The 15132-nt window shown below is 44.1% G+C and overlaps 1 protein-coding gene across 3 annotated transcripts in view; it reads right to left on the bottom strand.

Moving 5' to 3' along the window:
* The window catches only part of epha4b (eph receptor A4b), an 88443-nt gene that overhangs the window by 13982 nt on the left and 59329 nt on the right, over positions 1–15132 (bottom strand). For all 3 annotated transcript variants that reach the window (XM_056391066.1, XM_056391067.1, XM_056391068.1), the window contains exons 11-13: positions 7470–7537; positions 6483–6608; positions 5901–6086 (exon numbers count right to left, since the gene is read on the bottom strand). In XM_056391066.1, the coding sequence (XP_056247041.1) occupies positions 5901–6086; positions 6483–6608; positions 7470–7537 (380 nt within the window). The remainder of the gene's footprint in view (positions 1–5900; positions 6087–6482; positions 6609–7469; positions 7538–15132) is intronic.

The following is a 15132-nucleotide window of genomic DNA, read 5'->3' as shown; positions in this document are numbered from 1 at the left end:
TTATTCTGTGTGCGCCTGTGTGTATCCATACAGAACAGATAGGCATAGATGTCATATTCTACAACGGAGACAGCCATGAAATGGAAAAGAGCTATAAAAGAACTACCTCTGAAAACCAATTATGTGTTTGAGTGTGTGTCTGTTTGTGTGCTACATGTGTGTGTGTGTGTGTGTAAGCCCATGTATGTTACCGAGGAAGGAGAATATTACCTTCAGGCCCACGGTGTTAGATGCGTTCAAGATAGAAGCACAATGAAACACATTCATTGTGTTTTCTGGGCCTAGAGGGCCATGTGAGCCAGGCATGTACTGACACACACACACACGCACACACTCTCTCACACACACACACACACACACACACACACACACACACACACACAGTTTGTTACAATATTCGTGGAGACTCATCATTGACATAACGCATTCCCCGCCCCCATACCATAACTTTAACCCAGACAAATGAAGACCTAACCCCATCCCAAAACGATGACCTGACCTAACCTTGTAACCCCAACCCTAAAACCAAGTCTTAACCTTCAAACAGCCATTTAAACATATGGGTTCCAGCAATTTGGTCCCTAAAAGGCTGTTGGACCCCACAAGTATAGTGGTATAGTATCGTTTTTGGATCTTACAAATACAGAAAAACACGACCACACAAACACACATAGAGATACACACACACTCAACAATACAAAGAATCCCTTTCACTTCTTGTTGCGACTTCATCACACGCTACCCACACTTCAAACACACTGGCAAGACGGCGCCTCTCTAGCTCATCATGGAGCTCCTCTCCGCCAAACATTCACGAGCGCTCCTCAATTTCCCCCTGAAAGCACATAATTAACTAATCACGCTCATATTCATCCGAATGTATTGCCTTTCATCGCCTTCAGAAATAACACAGCCGTTTGCAGAGCTAAAAACACCTCTGTGTAAGTGTGTGTGTGTGTGTGTGTGTGTGTGGTGTGTGTGTGTGTGTGTGTGTGTGTGTGTGTGTGTGTGTGTGTGTGTGTGTGTGTGTGTGCAGATTGGGTATTGATGTTCTGCCAGGTGGAGTGTGTTATGGAATGGATCAGAGAGGAGTTTGCTCCTTTTTACAGCTCTTCATTAGGTGAAAGTAGAAAGTGTTGTCTCTGCTTTCCCCGGGATAAAGCTTGGATCATTTAGGCCTCTTGTGTGTGTGTGTGTGTGTATGAAAGTGATAGAGAATACTTATATAGAGTATATCAGGGAAATTACATTATGAGAGGCTGTTTCTTTGTGTGTTGGTGTGAATGTAAACGAAAGTGATAGACTCTGTACACATGTGGACAATTACATTATGAGTGGCTATCTGTGTGTGTGTGTGTGTGTGTGTGTGTGTGTGTGTGTGTGCGCCGGTGGGCCGCATTACCGCATTATTGAATGAGGCAGCCCAAGGTACAAACGAGAAAATGAAATAACTGCTGTATTGATTAATGTTAAGGGTCCGAACTAAATGATACAATGCTTTTAACACTGGACAGATCTCTGTTCTGGGAAGCGCCGCGTGAGGATGCGGGGCTGCGGCGAAACGTAAAGACAGAAACTCAATAACCTTATCTCCTCTCCTCTCCTCTCCTCTCTTCTCCTCTCCTCCCCCTTCTCTTTGCTTTCTCATCTCTCCTCATTTCCTCACGTTTGTCTCCTCGCCGTCTCTCCTCTCATCTATTCGCTCCTCTTTGCCTCAAATCTCTTCGCACATCTTCCCCCTGTCGCCCTCATTTGTTCTCAAGCCCCATGTTCTCTCATTTCCTTGCTCTTGTATCCTATCTCATCCATCCACCCCCCCCCCGACCCCCGTTTCCCTTTCTCCCCCGATGTCCCGCACCCATCGTCACCTTTTCTCTACTTTCCCCCTCCTGTTTTTTCCTCTTCCTAATTTGTCTTCAGATCTGCATGGATATTCAAAATGTGAATAACTTCAAACACTCTGACAGGTAACATTGAAACACTTATTGTGTGCCGTGTGTGTGTGTGTGTGGGCGCGCACGCTCAATGTGGGCAGATGAGATGGAGCTCGGTAATTGAGGGTTTTCCAAATGAGCCGATTGTTGCAGCGATTGTAAAACACATAAAGGACGGATGGATAAAATGAGGGACGGGGGAGATGAAGGGAAGATAAGGAGATGGAGGAGGGGAAAGGGGGAGGGGGATGGGGTGGGGAGGGGCAGATTGCTGCACTTTCCTGATGTGTAGAGAGACAAATACAGAAAAGCCCTTTTTTTTTTCCTCCTTTTCCGCATGTTGCGCTGTAATTAGCATGACAATAGCAACAATCAGATGACAGACAGCAGAGTAGGTTATTATGGTGGCCCATGGCAGGGGCTGAAGGCTTATGTGGTTTTAAGTGGCAAGAACACACACACACACACACACACACACAAACCCACACACACACACAGAAACAAATGAAACAAGAAAATGCAGACAGCCGAACTAGACACTCAGGTGCACGACATTTAGCTGTACAAAATGTTAAATAATGCCAATACAACCATTAGTACAACCGCGCCTGCCACCACCACTCAACTACTACCACTCCTTGTGTTACTCCTGCTATTATTGCTACCGATAGTGCTTCTACTATTATGCTGACAGTGTTACTTGTAAGACTATAGCTATATGTATAAGTGCTAAAATTCTGCAGACATCTACAAGAACAAGAACTACCAGTGCCTACTAGCGTTACTGCTTCCTGTACGATGATGCTGTAGAACCAAAGTGATTAGACTAATTAATTAACTGTTTGGATAATTGCACTGCATGAAAAGAGTCACATCTGCATGAAGAAACGGCAGAAAACACCACACCCGTTTGGACTTTACATTTTACTGATGAATACATCCATCCACGTGGGAATAGGCGCTATTTTTGTTGTGTGCGTGTTTTCCTGTACTGTCACTTTAGATGTGAAAATGTGCCACTTTTTCTCTTTCTTATGTAACAGTAAACCAAATGTCTTTGGGTTTCATCCTACATCTTTTGCTACTGCTACAGTATCATTAGTAATATATTAATATAACTGCACCTGCTACTGCTAATTTTACTACAAGAGTTCCTTCTGCTGCTGCTGACACCTCCACTGCTCCTACTACTGCTGATTCTGCTGCTGCTGCTTACACCTACGCAAACCAATCCAACACACCTGAGCCCACAGCAGTCAGGGTCAGCCTGCCTGATTAGACTGAGGGCGGTGTGAAGGGACCAGCTGGTGCCGGAGAAAAGGGCCTGAAGGAATTATTGACCCATCTCAACTCTCACCCCCTTGCTCGCACATACACACCCTGGGCTGTGACCTGTGAAATTACTGCTCCACTAGTGAGATTTGTTTCTGAGGAGCTCTATCAGCTTCTCAATGTGCCGTGAAGGCAGGTGAGAAGAGAGACACAAAGAAACGCATGTAAAAGTAGAAGGACACTCGTTCCATATGTACAAACACACACACACAAACACACACACACACACACTCCACAAAAAAAAAAAACAGGCACAGCTTTATATTCACGGAGCACAGAAAAATAAAGAACACCTTACTACGTTGTAGCAGGTTGCTTGTCAAGCTGTTTCCACTGTCAACTGCGCTTTTGTCCTCTGCCACAAAATTTTAAGCATTTGGCAGTAATTCGTAAATTTATTCTGGCATTTTAAATCAGAATAGTGTGTGTGTGTGTGTGTGTGTGTGTGTGTGTGTGTGTGTGTGCCACTGGAAAAAGAAACGAAAGTGCCATAATTATATGTCTGCCTGTCAGAATAAAACAAACACATTTGATTTAGTTTGTTGCTGTAGTATGCTACTCCTTCAAACTACCCCAATCCTGCTAAGCAAAGGACACAGTTATTACACATGAAGCACTGTTTAGACAATGAGAGAGAGAGAGAGAGAGAGAGAGAGAGAGAGAAAGAATGACAGTGTAAAAGGAAATGAATAAGAAATGCAGAGGGGGATACGCATGCTCCTGAATATTCATGAAGCTAAAAAACACATCCAATTAACTTTATGAATTATTAATATTCATGATAAAAGCCTATGCATATGCATTTGCTCTTTTGTTGTTGGCCTAAGTGCCACTGAGCACCGGTGTGATGGACTGAAGATCAGTGTGTGTGTGTGTGTGTGTGTGTGTGTGTGTGTGTGTGTGTGTGTGTGTGGTGTGTGTGTGTGTGTGTGTGTGTGTGTGTGTGTGCGTGTGCATGTGTGACAGAGGGAGAAAGTGGGGAAAGCAGTGGTTTATTTGTCCGTCTGCATGTTTACAATTCTGTTTCTTTGTACCAACTGTCTCCTTCCTTTTGCTTGTCTGTAGATCTCTCACAAACATCTGCATGACAAGGTGTCAGACCAGAGGCGGAACAGAGCAGCGGGAGCGGCACTGAGGAACGTGAATACGAGGTGAGACGAAAACCGGCTGGAATGAAAACACATTTTAGGCATGGAGAGGTGTCCACGCTTGTGTTGTTTTTCCTGCTGTCGGCCATCTGAATGAGCAGAAAATAGGGATTTGATTGCCGGTTATAAATGGTGTCTGTTAATGAGGGCAGTTACAGCTGTGATGTCAACACCTGTACTGAGTGAGCCCCTATTTGGACATTTAAGAGAAGGGATGACATAATGACGGACTTGTATTTACTGCCACACAGGCCGTGACCACGCAGCCTGACATCAGCGTTTGGCAAAAGCGTTGGATACCATGTTCAAAAAGAGTTGTTTTTTTGGCTGTGAAAAAGGCAGACTGACGCTTATTAACAGATTAACAGAGACATTCATAACAATTGTGGCTGAAGGAAACCGCATTATTAACACACTCGCAAATGGGAATGGATGATCAGAGCCCTGCTGTAAACACTTTTGTTTTACTTGAACTTCTTTTCACAGTGAAAAGTTTAATTAGGATTGATAATGATGATGATTATAATGTAATATTGGCATTTTTTTGTGTGCTGCGCATGATAACTAATAATTAACTAATAATAAATCAAGCATTGCATTTTGGTCACCTAGGAATGGTCTGCTGTTGGGCCAGGTTAGGCCAGGGATGCCTGATCTGAGCATCTGCCTGGATAGGGCCTCCATGTTTCTTTGTTCAACTCCATAAAGCAAAGAGCTCTGTTGTTCCAGGGGCGGGGATTGCATCAACAAAAGCGGTCGGCCAAAACAGCCAAGCAAGCTGCGCATGCTGCATTAGTGTGGATGTGGGACTAAAACCAGCAGAAAAAGATGTGTTTTCAAATTTAGCTGGCTCAGTGTTGATGTACTCTGAGATTTAGCGAGAGAGACATGGAGAGCGAGAGCACGAGAGGGAGAGAAGAGGAGACTGGAATTGACTGAGCGAGGCAGAGAGACACAGAAAAAGAGAGAGACGGGGGGGCGATTGAATGAGAAGATTAGATGGACACTGACTGAGAGAGAGAGGAGAGTGAGATAGGGAAATAAGACGAGAGCTGGATAGATGGAGAGTGTGTGTGTGTGTGTGTGTGAGTGATTGAGAGAGCGAGTCCCAGCGATAACAAATCAGCTATCTTGTTGAACCAGGCCTGTGTCTGTCTCACCTACATGAACACACACTCGCTCTAATTGCCTAACACAATCATGTGAAATAAACAGGTGGCTGTTTGAGAGGTGGACAGTCGCCATTCACATGCACACCCCTATGCGTCATCAGTTTGTTACCATGGTAATGGAGCTTTTATCTGATCCAGGGTCACCACCAACAGCTCTGCTGTGGCACACACAAGTATGTGACAGATACACACTCACACACACATTACTACAGCACACATACGGAGAAATGAAAGGGGAGTGTAAGATTACAAAACCAGACATATGATCCAACCATGCACTAAAGGATGATGTGAAGTTTTTATTCATCACTCACATCTCGTGACAACACCCTCCAGCCTGATGATGTTCGGATGGTCAAACTGTCCCATGATGGAGGCCTCAGACAGGAAGTCCCTCCTCTGTTTGTCTGAGTATCCCGCCTTCAGACTCTTGATGGCCACGTAGATCTCCCTCTTTCCCTGCACACGCAGCCGACCACTGCACACCTCCCCAAACTCTCCTACACACACACGCACACACACACACACGCACACGCACACAGAGACAAAGGTTTGATAAAACTGTGAAACTTGCAGGGGAAAAAAAAAGAACTTGTACTGATGAATATCTGAGCTCTCATATCCGTATTTTTGGAAGCTTTATAAGATCTAATATTGAATCTAAATGGCATCCAGATTTTTTATTTTTTTATTTTACATGACCAAAATTTTTTAATTTTACAGGTGCTACTGTTCAGTTGCCAAAAATAAACTGGATTGTCCATGGGTGCGAATATGACTCCAAAGAATCCCTAAAAATGAACCATAGTTTAAGTCATTTGAATTCACTCAAGTTACATTTTTACTGCTTTTCTGAGTTTTTAATATAGCCTACTGCTGTTTTACTGCCAACTCACCAGCTCCAATGACTCTCTCTATGCGAATATTGGAAGCATCGATCTCTTTGGCGAAGTCTCTGACAGCCTGGTTGGGATCTTCGTAGGTGTGAGGATGGATGTAGGTCCTGCTGCCCGGGAGCTTAACTTGGGAGTGGAGAAAGGCGGAGAGAAAGATAAAAGTTAAATGTATTGTAACATATTCAGCTTTGGCTGGGTACATGATTGTGCAATTTAAAAAAAAAAACAGATAATAGTATTAATAGGGGATTGAAGTAGTTTTCTCCAGAGCTGACATTGATTCCTGCTCAGACATTTGTGCAGTGTGAATGCATGCTGAAATGTGAGCTTGAGCGTGGGTGCTCTATTTGAGCGGCATTACGAATTATTACATAATGAAACACATAACTACTTTGTTCATAATGGTGTTAAAATAAGTCATAATTTTAACAGGCACCCATAAGGAGCTTCAACTCTGCCAGCAAACATTGTGCAAGAAAGTGTGAAATGACGTGGTTTCTTCAGCTGAGGATGCTACAGACTCCTGAAGTGTGTGCTATATGGTGCAGCTCTGACTGTTTAAGTTCTCATTCTTCAGTGAGTGTGAGGGTGTTGTATATGAATAAATGAGCAGTCGTTTCTGCTCCTGGAGTGTTCACCTGAGTTCAAACTGGTAAAATATGCATCCTCCTGTCATTTGTTTACAGCAATAAATACAGGCACTGATGTGAGTCATTGCAGGCGGGTGTGAAGACAAGTTGTGTGTGTGTGTACGGAGGTGCTTGCATAAGCATAAATGTACACATAAAAATGAATCACAGAATTTGAAAAACAAAAACAAAATGCACTACATTTGTATCCATCATTGTATAACGTTAGTGATGAATTTGCGCACAGAAAATGAGATCAAAGCCACACGTTTGCATATTTGATTGCAACAAATGAAAAGTGTTTGTCTCTGTGAATGCTGTTTTCTGTTTGGATGGATGTATGAGTTTGTGTCTTTACCTCGGCCATGCTGGAACTGCATCTTCTCTTCATCTGGGTCCTGCTTGGCTTTGATGTATCCACAGTGCCTGAAAAAGAAGCGCACAGCTGGGTTATGATCCTGTATCGACTGTTTTCCCAGTATACAGAAGCCAACATGGCTTAATAGCACCTCTATGCACGATCACACACTCTTCAGTTTTTTTATGTGCAATGTTTGCTGTATTAAATCTATCATATTTCCAGGAAAATCCCATACTACTCTGTGCACAGCCAATAGCTTTGTGTATAAACAACTAGATATTTCCTTTTGTCTGTACACACCCCACTCCTCTGTCTAAGATGAGCCTGGAGGGAAAAAGTAACAAACTATTCCTCTCTTTCTGTTTTACCTGTCAATCCCACACTTCCCTATAGGGAAGTTACGCCTGAGGTTCAGTGAGTGAGTGTGTGTGCGCGTGTGTGTGTGTGTGTGTGAGTGTCACAGATGTCCCTATAGAGGCAGATCTATGCATTTAAGCACCCCTCTGGCCGGTAACCAATCCTTTCAACATTATCATGGGTCACACACACTTCTGTGCCCTCTCTCCACCCCCCTGGGTGCACACACACACCCTGCAGCGGTGGTCAGTTCAACGATCAAGACAAAATATTGACAAATTGATCAACTCAATCCTGCCGTCCAGCTGCGAGGAAGTGTTAAACTCTGGTTCTGCTTGACAGACCAGACAGGAGGATACTGCCGGTGTGTGTGTGTGTGTGTGTGTGTGTGTGTGTGTGTGTGTGTGTGTGTGTGTGTGTGTGTGTGTGTGTGTGTGTGTGTGTTTGTTTTGTGTGATTTGGAGTTTCGTTTGTGTCAGCGTATTTTCTCCCTCACTTTGTTGTGCTTCAGCCTTCGGCTTGAATCAGCCACCACTAACACTGTCTGTGATTTACTGCTCTTTTAAATTTTAGGCCAAAAAACATAAAATGTAAAAGCCGTTTTATATAATGAGGTAATAAACATGACATAAATACTGTGGCCTCCTCTCCTCTCCTCTCCTCTACTCTCCTCTCCTCTACTCTCCCTTTTCCTCTCTTATCCTATCCTCCTTGACTGCTGCACAGGTAAAGCAGCTACCAGTCAGTATGTCTGTCCATCATGAGGACAAATTGATTTCGGCTTAGAGCCAAGAGTAACTGGGAATCTGCAGCATGTGATTTAAGGAAGCAGTACAGAGGAGGACAGAAGAGAAAAGGAGACTGAAAGAAATAGCGAAAAAAAACAAACAAACAAAAAAAACCTTTGATAAAGAAAAGTCATATGAGAAATGAGATAAGGACAAAAAACAAAGACCAAATTAATAAAAGAGAAGAATAAAGCATAAACAGAGAAACGTCTTATGACTAAGAATGAGAAGCATGCGTAGCAACAAAAATGGAGAAAGGTGGGGTCTGCCAGGCTCAGTAAATCTCAGTCATTTGGTCTTTAATCCTTGTGTTGATTTTACACAGCTGAATGCATGGTATAACCCAGACATCAATAGGCTGTTATGGGAATACACACACACACACACACACACACACACACACACACACACAAACACACACTCACACGAGGGTAGGGACTGATTGCTGGTATTTGGGGATAAAGAGGAGGGGGCATAATGTTCTTATGAAAGGGGAGTTGGTGGGCCCCACCTGGTTATCAGCTGGGCTCAAGCCAGTCGAACACCAAGGGACGATCATTACCCCCTTGACACACACTCTCGAACACATACAGTGCTTTGGGGCATGTGTTTAGAACATATGGGGAATGGGGACATGGGTCACACCTCTGCTCCAAGAGCGATAATCCCGTGGGGGCGTAGACACCCACCCACCCACCCACCCACCCACCCACCCACCCACACACACACACACACACACACACACACACACACACACACACACACACACACACAGAGACACACACACACACACACACACACACACACACACACAGACACACACACACACACACACACACACACACACACACACACACACACATATATGTGCACCTTCTGCAAAACACTAAACCCCACATTTGAAACACTGCTAGAGGTGGCTCTGTATTAGTGTGTGTGTGTGTGTGTGTGTGTGTGTGTGTGTGTGTGTCTGATGGGAAATGAACACATTTCCATAGTAATTACAGAGCGACTCATTTCTCCTCTGCAGTTAGAAGTGTCATGAATCATTAGCGCTGCAGTCTTAAGCATAGTACAAACCCTGACATGGCTGTGGCTTTTGTGTCCCCCCCCACACGGCTGTGTCTGTGTCTGTGTGTGTGTGTGTCTTTGTGTGTGTGTGTGTGTGTGTGTGTGTGTGTGTTTGTTTTGTGTGATTTGGAGTTTCGTTTGTGTCAGCGTATTTTCTCCCTCACTTTGTTGTGCTTCAGCCTTCGGCTTGAATCAGCCACCACTAACACTGTCTGTGATTTACTGCTCTTTTAAATTTTAGGCCAAAAAACATAAAATGTAAAAGCCGTTTTATATAATGAGGTAATAAACATGACATAAATACTGTGGCCTCCTCTCCTCTCCTCTCCTCTACTCTCCTCTCCTCTACTCTCCCTTTTCCTCTCTTATCCTATCCTCCTTGACTGCTGCACAGGTAAAGCAGCTACCAGTCAGTATGTCTGTCCATCATGAGGACAAATTGATTTCGGCTTAGAGCCAAGAGTAACTGGGAATCTGCAGCATGTGATTTAAGGAAGCAGTACAGAGGAGGACAGAAGAGAAAAGGAGACTGAAAGAAATAGCGAAAAAAAACAAACAAACAAAAAAAACCTTTGATAAAGAAAAGTCATATGAGAAATGAGATAAGGACAAAAAACAAAGACCAAATTAATAAAAGAGAAGAATAAAGCATAAACAGAGAAACGTCTTATGACTAAGAATGAGAAGCATGCGTAGCAACAAAAATGGAGAAAGGTGGGGTCTGCCAGGCTCAGTAAATCTCAGTCATTTGGTCTTTAATCCTTGTGTTGATTTTACACAGCTGAATGCATGGTATAACCCAGACATCAATAGGCTGTTATGGGAATACACACACACACACACACACACACACACACACACAAACACACACTCACACGAGGGTAGGGACTGATTGCTGGTATTTGGGGATAAAGAGGAGGGGGCATAATGTTCTTATGAAAGGGGAGTTGGTGGGCCCCACCTGGTTATCAGCTGGGCTCAAGCCAGTCGAACACCAAGGGACGATCATTACCCCCTTGACACACACTCTCGAACACATACAGTGCTTTGGGGCATGTGTTTAGAACATATGGGGAATGGGGACATGGGTCACACCTCTGCTCCAAGAGCGATAATCCCGTGGGGGCGTAGACACCCACCCACCCACCCACCCACCCACCCACCCACACACACACACACACACACACACACACACACACACACACACACACACACAGAGACACACACACACACACACACACACACACACACACACAGACACACACACACACACACACACACACACACACACACACACACACACATATATGTGCACCTTCTGCAAAACACTAAACCCCACATTTGAAACACTGCTAGAGGTGGCTCTGTATTAGTGTGTGTGTGTGTGTGTGTGTGTGTGTGTGTGTGTGTCTGATGGGAAATGAACACATTTCCATAGTAATTACAGAGCGACTCATTTCTCCTCTGCAGTTAGAAGTGTCATGAATCATTAGCGCTGCAGTCTTAAGCATAGTACAAACCCTGACATGGCTGTGGCTTTTGTGTCCCCCCCCACACGGCTGTGTCTGTGTCTGTGTGTGTGTGTGTCTTTGTGTGTGTGTGTGTGGTGTGTGTGTGTGTGTGTTTGAAATGGATATTTTTAATACTTTTAATACCTTAAATGCAACTGCACAACCTGTCATTCAGGAGTGGACTTGGGAAGACTTTCATTTGTTGTTGAGTTTGCGTTTTTGAAATTGGTAACATGGCAGTTATACACTTTTTTTTTTTTCCATGTAAATGAGCCACTGTTTCCTCTTTCTGTCAAAATTTGTGTCGATCAGTTCTTCTGTATATTTTGAGCATTTTCTGATCAACGTATGGCCTTTGCTGGCTAGAGCAATATTTTATTTCATCCCACTATAAGCTCTTCTGTGTTTCCAAGATATAAATGAAACTGTTCAGTTTTTGCAAATAACTTTCGATCTCAACCTTTACGTCAATATGGGTGAGAGGTTTTTGGAGAGGCAGGGATTCTTTGACAACTGTGTAAACTCCATCTGGTGAGGAAGATTCTGATCTGATTGAAAGCTCTGGAACTGCTACTGAGGACCTCGTGGTGAGATTGGCATTCAAAATGCCAGCGCTGACATGAAGCACAAGGTGGGACTAATTGACCTTCTCCACAAAATATTAATTTAAAAGCACATGTATCTCACACATGTAGTGCAAACTCCAGTCTGTCGTTTCAAAGTCTTCCGTGAGTTTGACAAAATAGTGGTATGTGAATGTGTTTTGCTGGAGACAAGGTTGTTGCCATGCCGTATCTCAAAGTTTTGTGCAGCTTCAGAAAACATGGCTCTGGTCACCACATAGCTTCGGTGTGTTCCTAGCTGCCTGCTATTGATTTGGATGCCACAGGTGTTTACTTCAGCATATGAACATTCAGAGGTTCTGGAGCTGGCACACACTTTATAATGAGACGGTCCCCCTGCATTGGCACTGGCTGCTTCTTTATCCTGCTGTACTGCAGTGTGAAGCTGGCACTATCTGTCACTGTGGGAGAAACCATTGTGCCATTCAGCAGCCATCCATTTGCACTATACCACTGCTGGCTCGTACTGTAAATACACATCCCACCCACACGGATGTATGCAGATTTTAAAGTACACACGCCTTGCTCCAATCATGCAAAAACACACACGTTAATGGACTGCGATATCAGTATCGCACCCGGGCTCTCACCTTTCTTTCTGCCTCTCTCTGTTCCACTTCACTGAGGACAACAGGCTATCCCTGTCCTCCAAAGCCACACACTCCACATTTGCATATCAATTTACTTTTTAATATAATGCTCTGTCACTCGAGACCCATTTGTCATTCTGCTAGCAAGCTTCCACCTTCATAGGACTCCATCCATATATTATTGTCCCCGTAGCCCCACCCCCGTGTTCCCCTCTTTCTCTCTCGCTTGCTGCCCTTTATCTCGCGGGTGGTATATTCTTTCGTAATTCTTCCTTTAAGTGAAAACATTCCTTTGTCCAATAACCCACATGTCCTCTCTTTCTCCCTCCTGTTTCCATCCATTTATCCATCCCCCAACAGGCCCTGTCTGCTGCTCTCTTTTTCTCTGTACTTCTTTCTTTGATAGAAAGAGTGGACACTAGGAGCTGGAGAGCGAAAGACACAAAACCGAGAGAGGGAGAGGGAGATGGAAAAAGAGAGTGCTGACAGGCAAGAACGCACAATGGGGGTCCAAGCCTGCATACCAACTAACAAGCAATCAGATGGAGGGGAAGAGCGAGGAGAGAAGGGGAGGCAGCCGTAGGGATAGAAACTCGAAGGTTAACATACGGGATGTGGGATGAAAGAGGGGTGGGGCAGCGTTTGTGCTGCAACGACAGGAGCCGAAGATAAAGAAGAAGAGAAAGAGGTTGTATTATAAGAAGAAAGAGCACTAAATAGCGGAATGGCGAGTAAAAAGGGAAACAAGAAGGATGGAGATGTCGAATACTGGCTTTGTGGTTGGAGGATTCAGAAGGAATAACAAAGTGCAACACTATCAGCACATAGCTCACCCTGAAGGAGAGCAAGAGAAAAGATAAGAGAGCCGATAGACTGATGACAAAGAGAAAGAGTGTCAGTCAACAGTATGGCTGCAGAAAGGCTGAGAGAGAAAAAGAATGGCGTCTACAACGTCTTGTCTAAACCACAACGAAACAGTAAGCTCAAGAAAGAAGATGAAGGCAGTCAGCGAGGAAGCAGGATCCAACATCATTTGCTCTTCAAATCATTGTTTTTTACCCCCTTAATCCCATCTCAAGATAACTAGGAGCTGGATCCTATCCCAGTGTGAATCGGCCAGAAACCAAGGAAACACCTCGGGCAGGTCGCCAGTCCATCACAAAGCTAACACGAGATAGAGCAATACACTCGAATTCACTCGAGCAGACAATTTGGAGTTTTCAGTCCACTTGACACTGGGAAGGAACCGGAGCGCACACAGGTCAACTCTCATGAGCATGTGGCGAATACTGAGTCTTTCTGTCAGCTAACTCTAACCACAAATGCTACGCAAATATTACAGTCAGAGCGGCCAAAATATCCATTTAGAACGAATGAAATCACTCAGACTTCCTCTTTGGGGAGACAGTATGAGCACACTGAACTCATCTACCCTAAAGCCATCAGGACGGGGGACTCTGTCCTCTGTGTATCCACCGCCTTGTCTGGCATATTGTCTTTCTCTGAATCCTTTGCATTGCCCTGCACATTTTCATGTAGCACTCCGGATATGTACACCATGTTATAGCACAGTTTGTTTTACAGCTATGACATTTTACATTAGCACTTGCTTGAGAACAGCTTGCACACCTGTCCAATATGCACTTTTGCATTTTAATACTCACATTAAATTGCATATACACTTTTTAGCACAGCCTCAGGAGTACGCCGCCCTGAAATTCACTGCACATATGGGCGTGTGGCAAATAAAATATTTAACATAATGGCTATACAGTTGTCTGACGGTGACTAAGGAAAGTCAAAATGCAGGGGGTCCTGTGTGAAAACACAGTGGGATTCAGCCCGATTGTATAATCTTCTCAACGTTTTACAAAATGTGTTACAAAGCAGGCCTCCTCCTTTCCCTGATATTGTCAGTATTATGCCAAGTCTTCATTTATTGGTCTATTAGCCTCAGGCTACATGGCTGCTTCCATTTCCCCTTCAGTCTGACTCTCGGCTATAGAGAGGGAGACGTTTCCTGAGTTGAGCTGATTTGTACTTGTTCCTCTGATAACCAGTGTTTCTGATGTTATTTTGCAGCAGCTTGACAGTTCAGTGTGTAATTAAGAGAACGACCCCTGTCAGACACAGACGGGGCCATCACATCACACAAATGCTACAGTATCCTCTGATGTAATGTATTCAAAGCTGTTAGCACCCTGAAGTTCACAAATAAAGTAATCTTATCAGAAATGTGTGGTGAGCCACTGGAGTCACTATCTGAGCCAGAGAGGGGAAAGAAGAAAGCGAAACTGAGGGACAGCAAAAAAAAAAAAGAAAAGAAAAGAAAAAAAAAGCAAGATAGAAGAGACAAGGGGAAAGAGTAGAAAAAGGAAAACAGAGAGACCACATAGTGACAAAAGGGGGAGAGGGAGCACAGAGGAGATCAAACGAAGGGAAACCATGGCAGGACAGAATAAAAAGCTTGATCATGCACTAAAGGTTGAAGAAAAGAGAGAGTGGGGTAAATATGGATGGTGGAATAACCTTGAAACAAAGTGGGACAGAACCTAGACTTTGAAACAGCACCGGAGGGAGGGACCAAAGACGAACAGCGTTGTGTGTGGACTGTGATGTGCCGGTGACAGAGGCAGCGACACCGTTTATCTTCATGTAAGTGAATAACCTTGGAGGAACGCTAACCTGAGACATGAAAAGAGCTAATAAAGTGTGTGTAG

Source organism: Seriola aureovittata, chromosome 12, assembly GCF_021018895.1.
Source record: "Seriola aureovittata isolate HTS-2021-v1 ecotype China chromosome 12, ASM2101889v1, whole genome shotgun sequence".
In the NCBI taxonomy this organism is placed as follows: domain Eukaryota; kingdom Metazoa; phylum Chordata; class Actinopteri; order Carangiformes; family Carangidae; genus Seriola; species Seriola aureovittata.
Note: the sequence above shows the minus strand (reverse complement) of the source record. Positions and strands in the feature narration are given on the sequence as shown.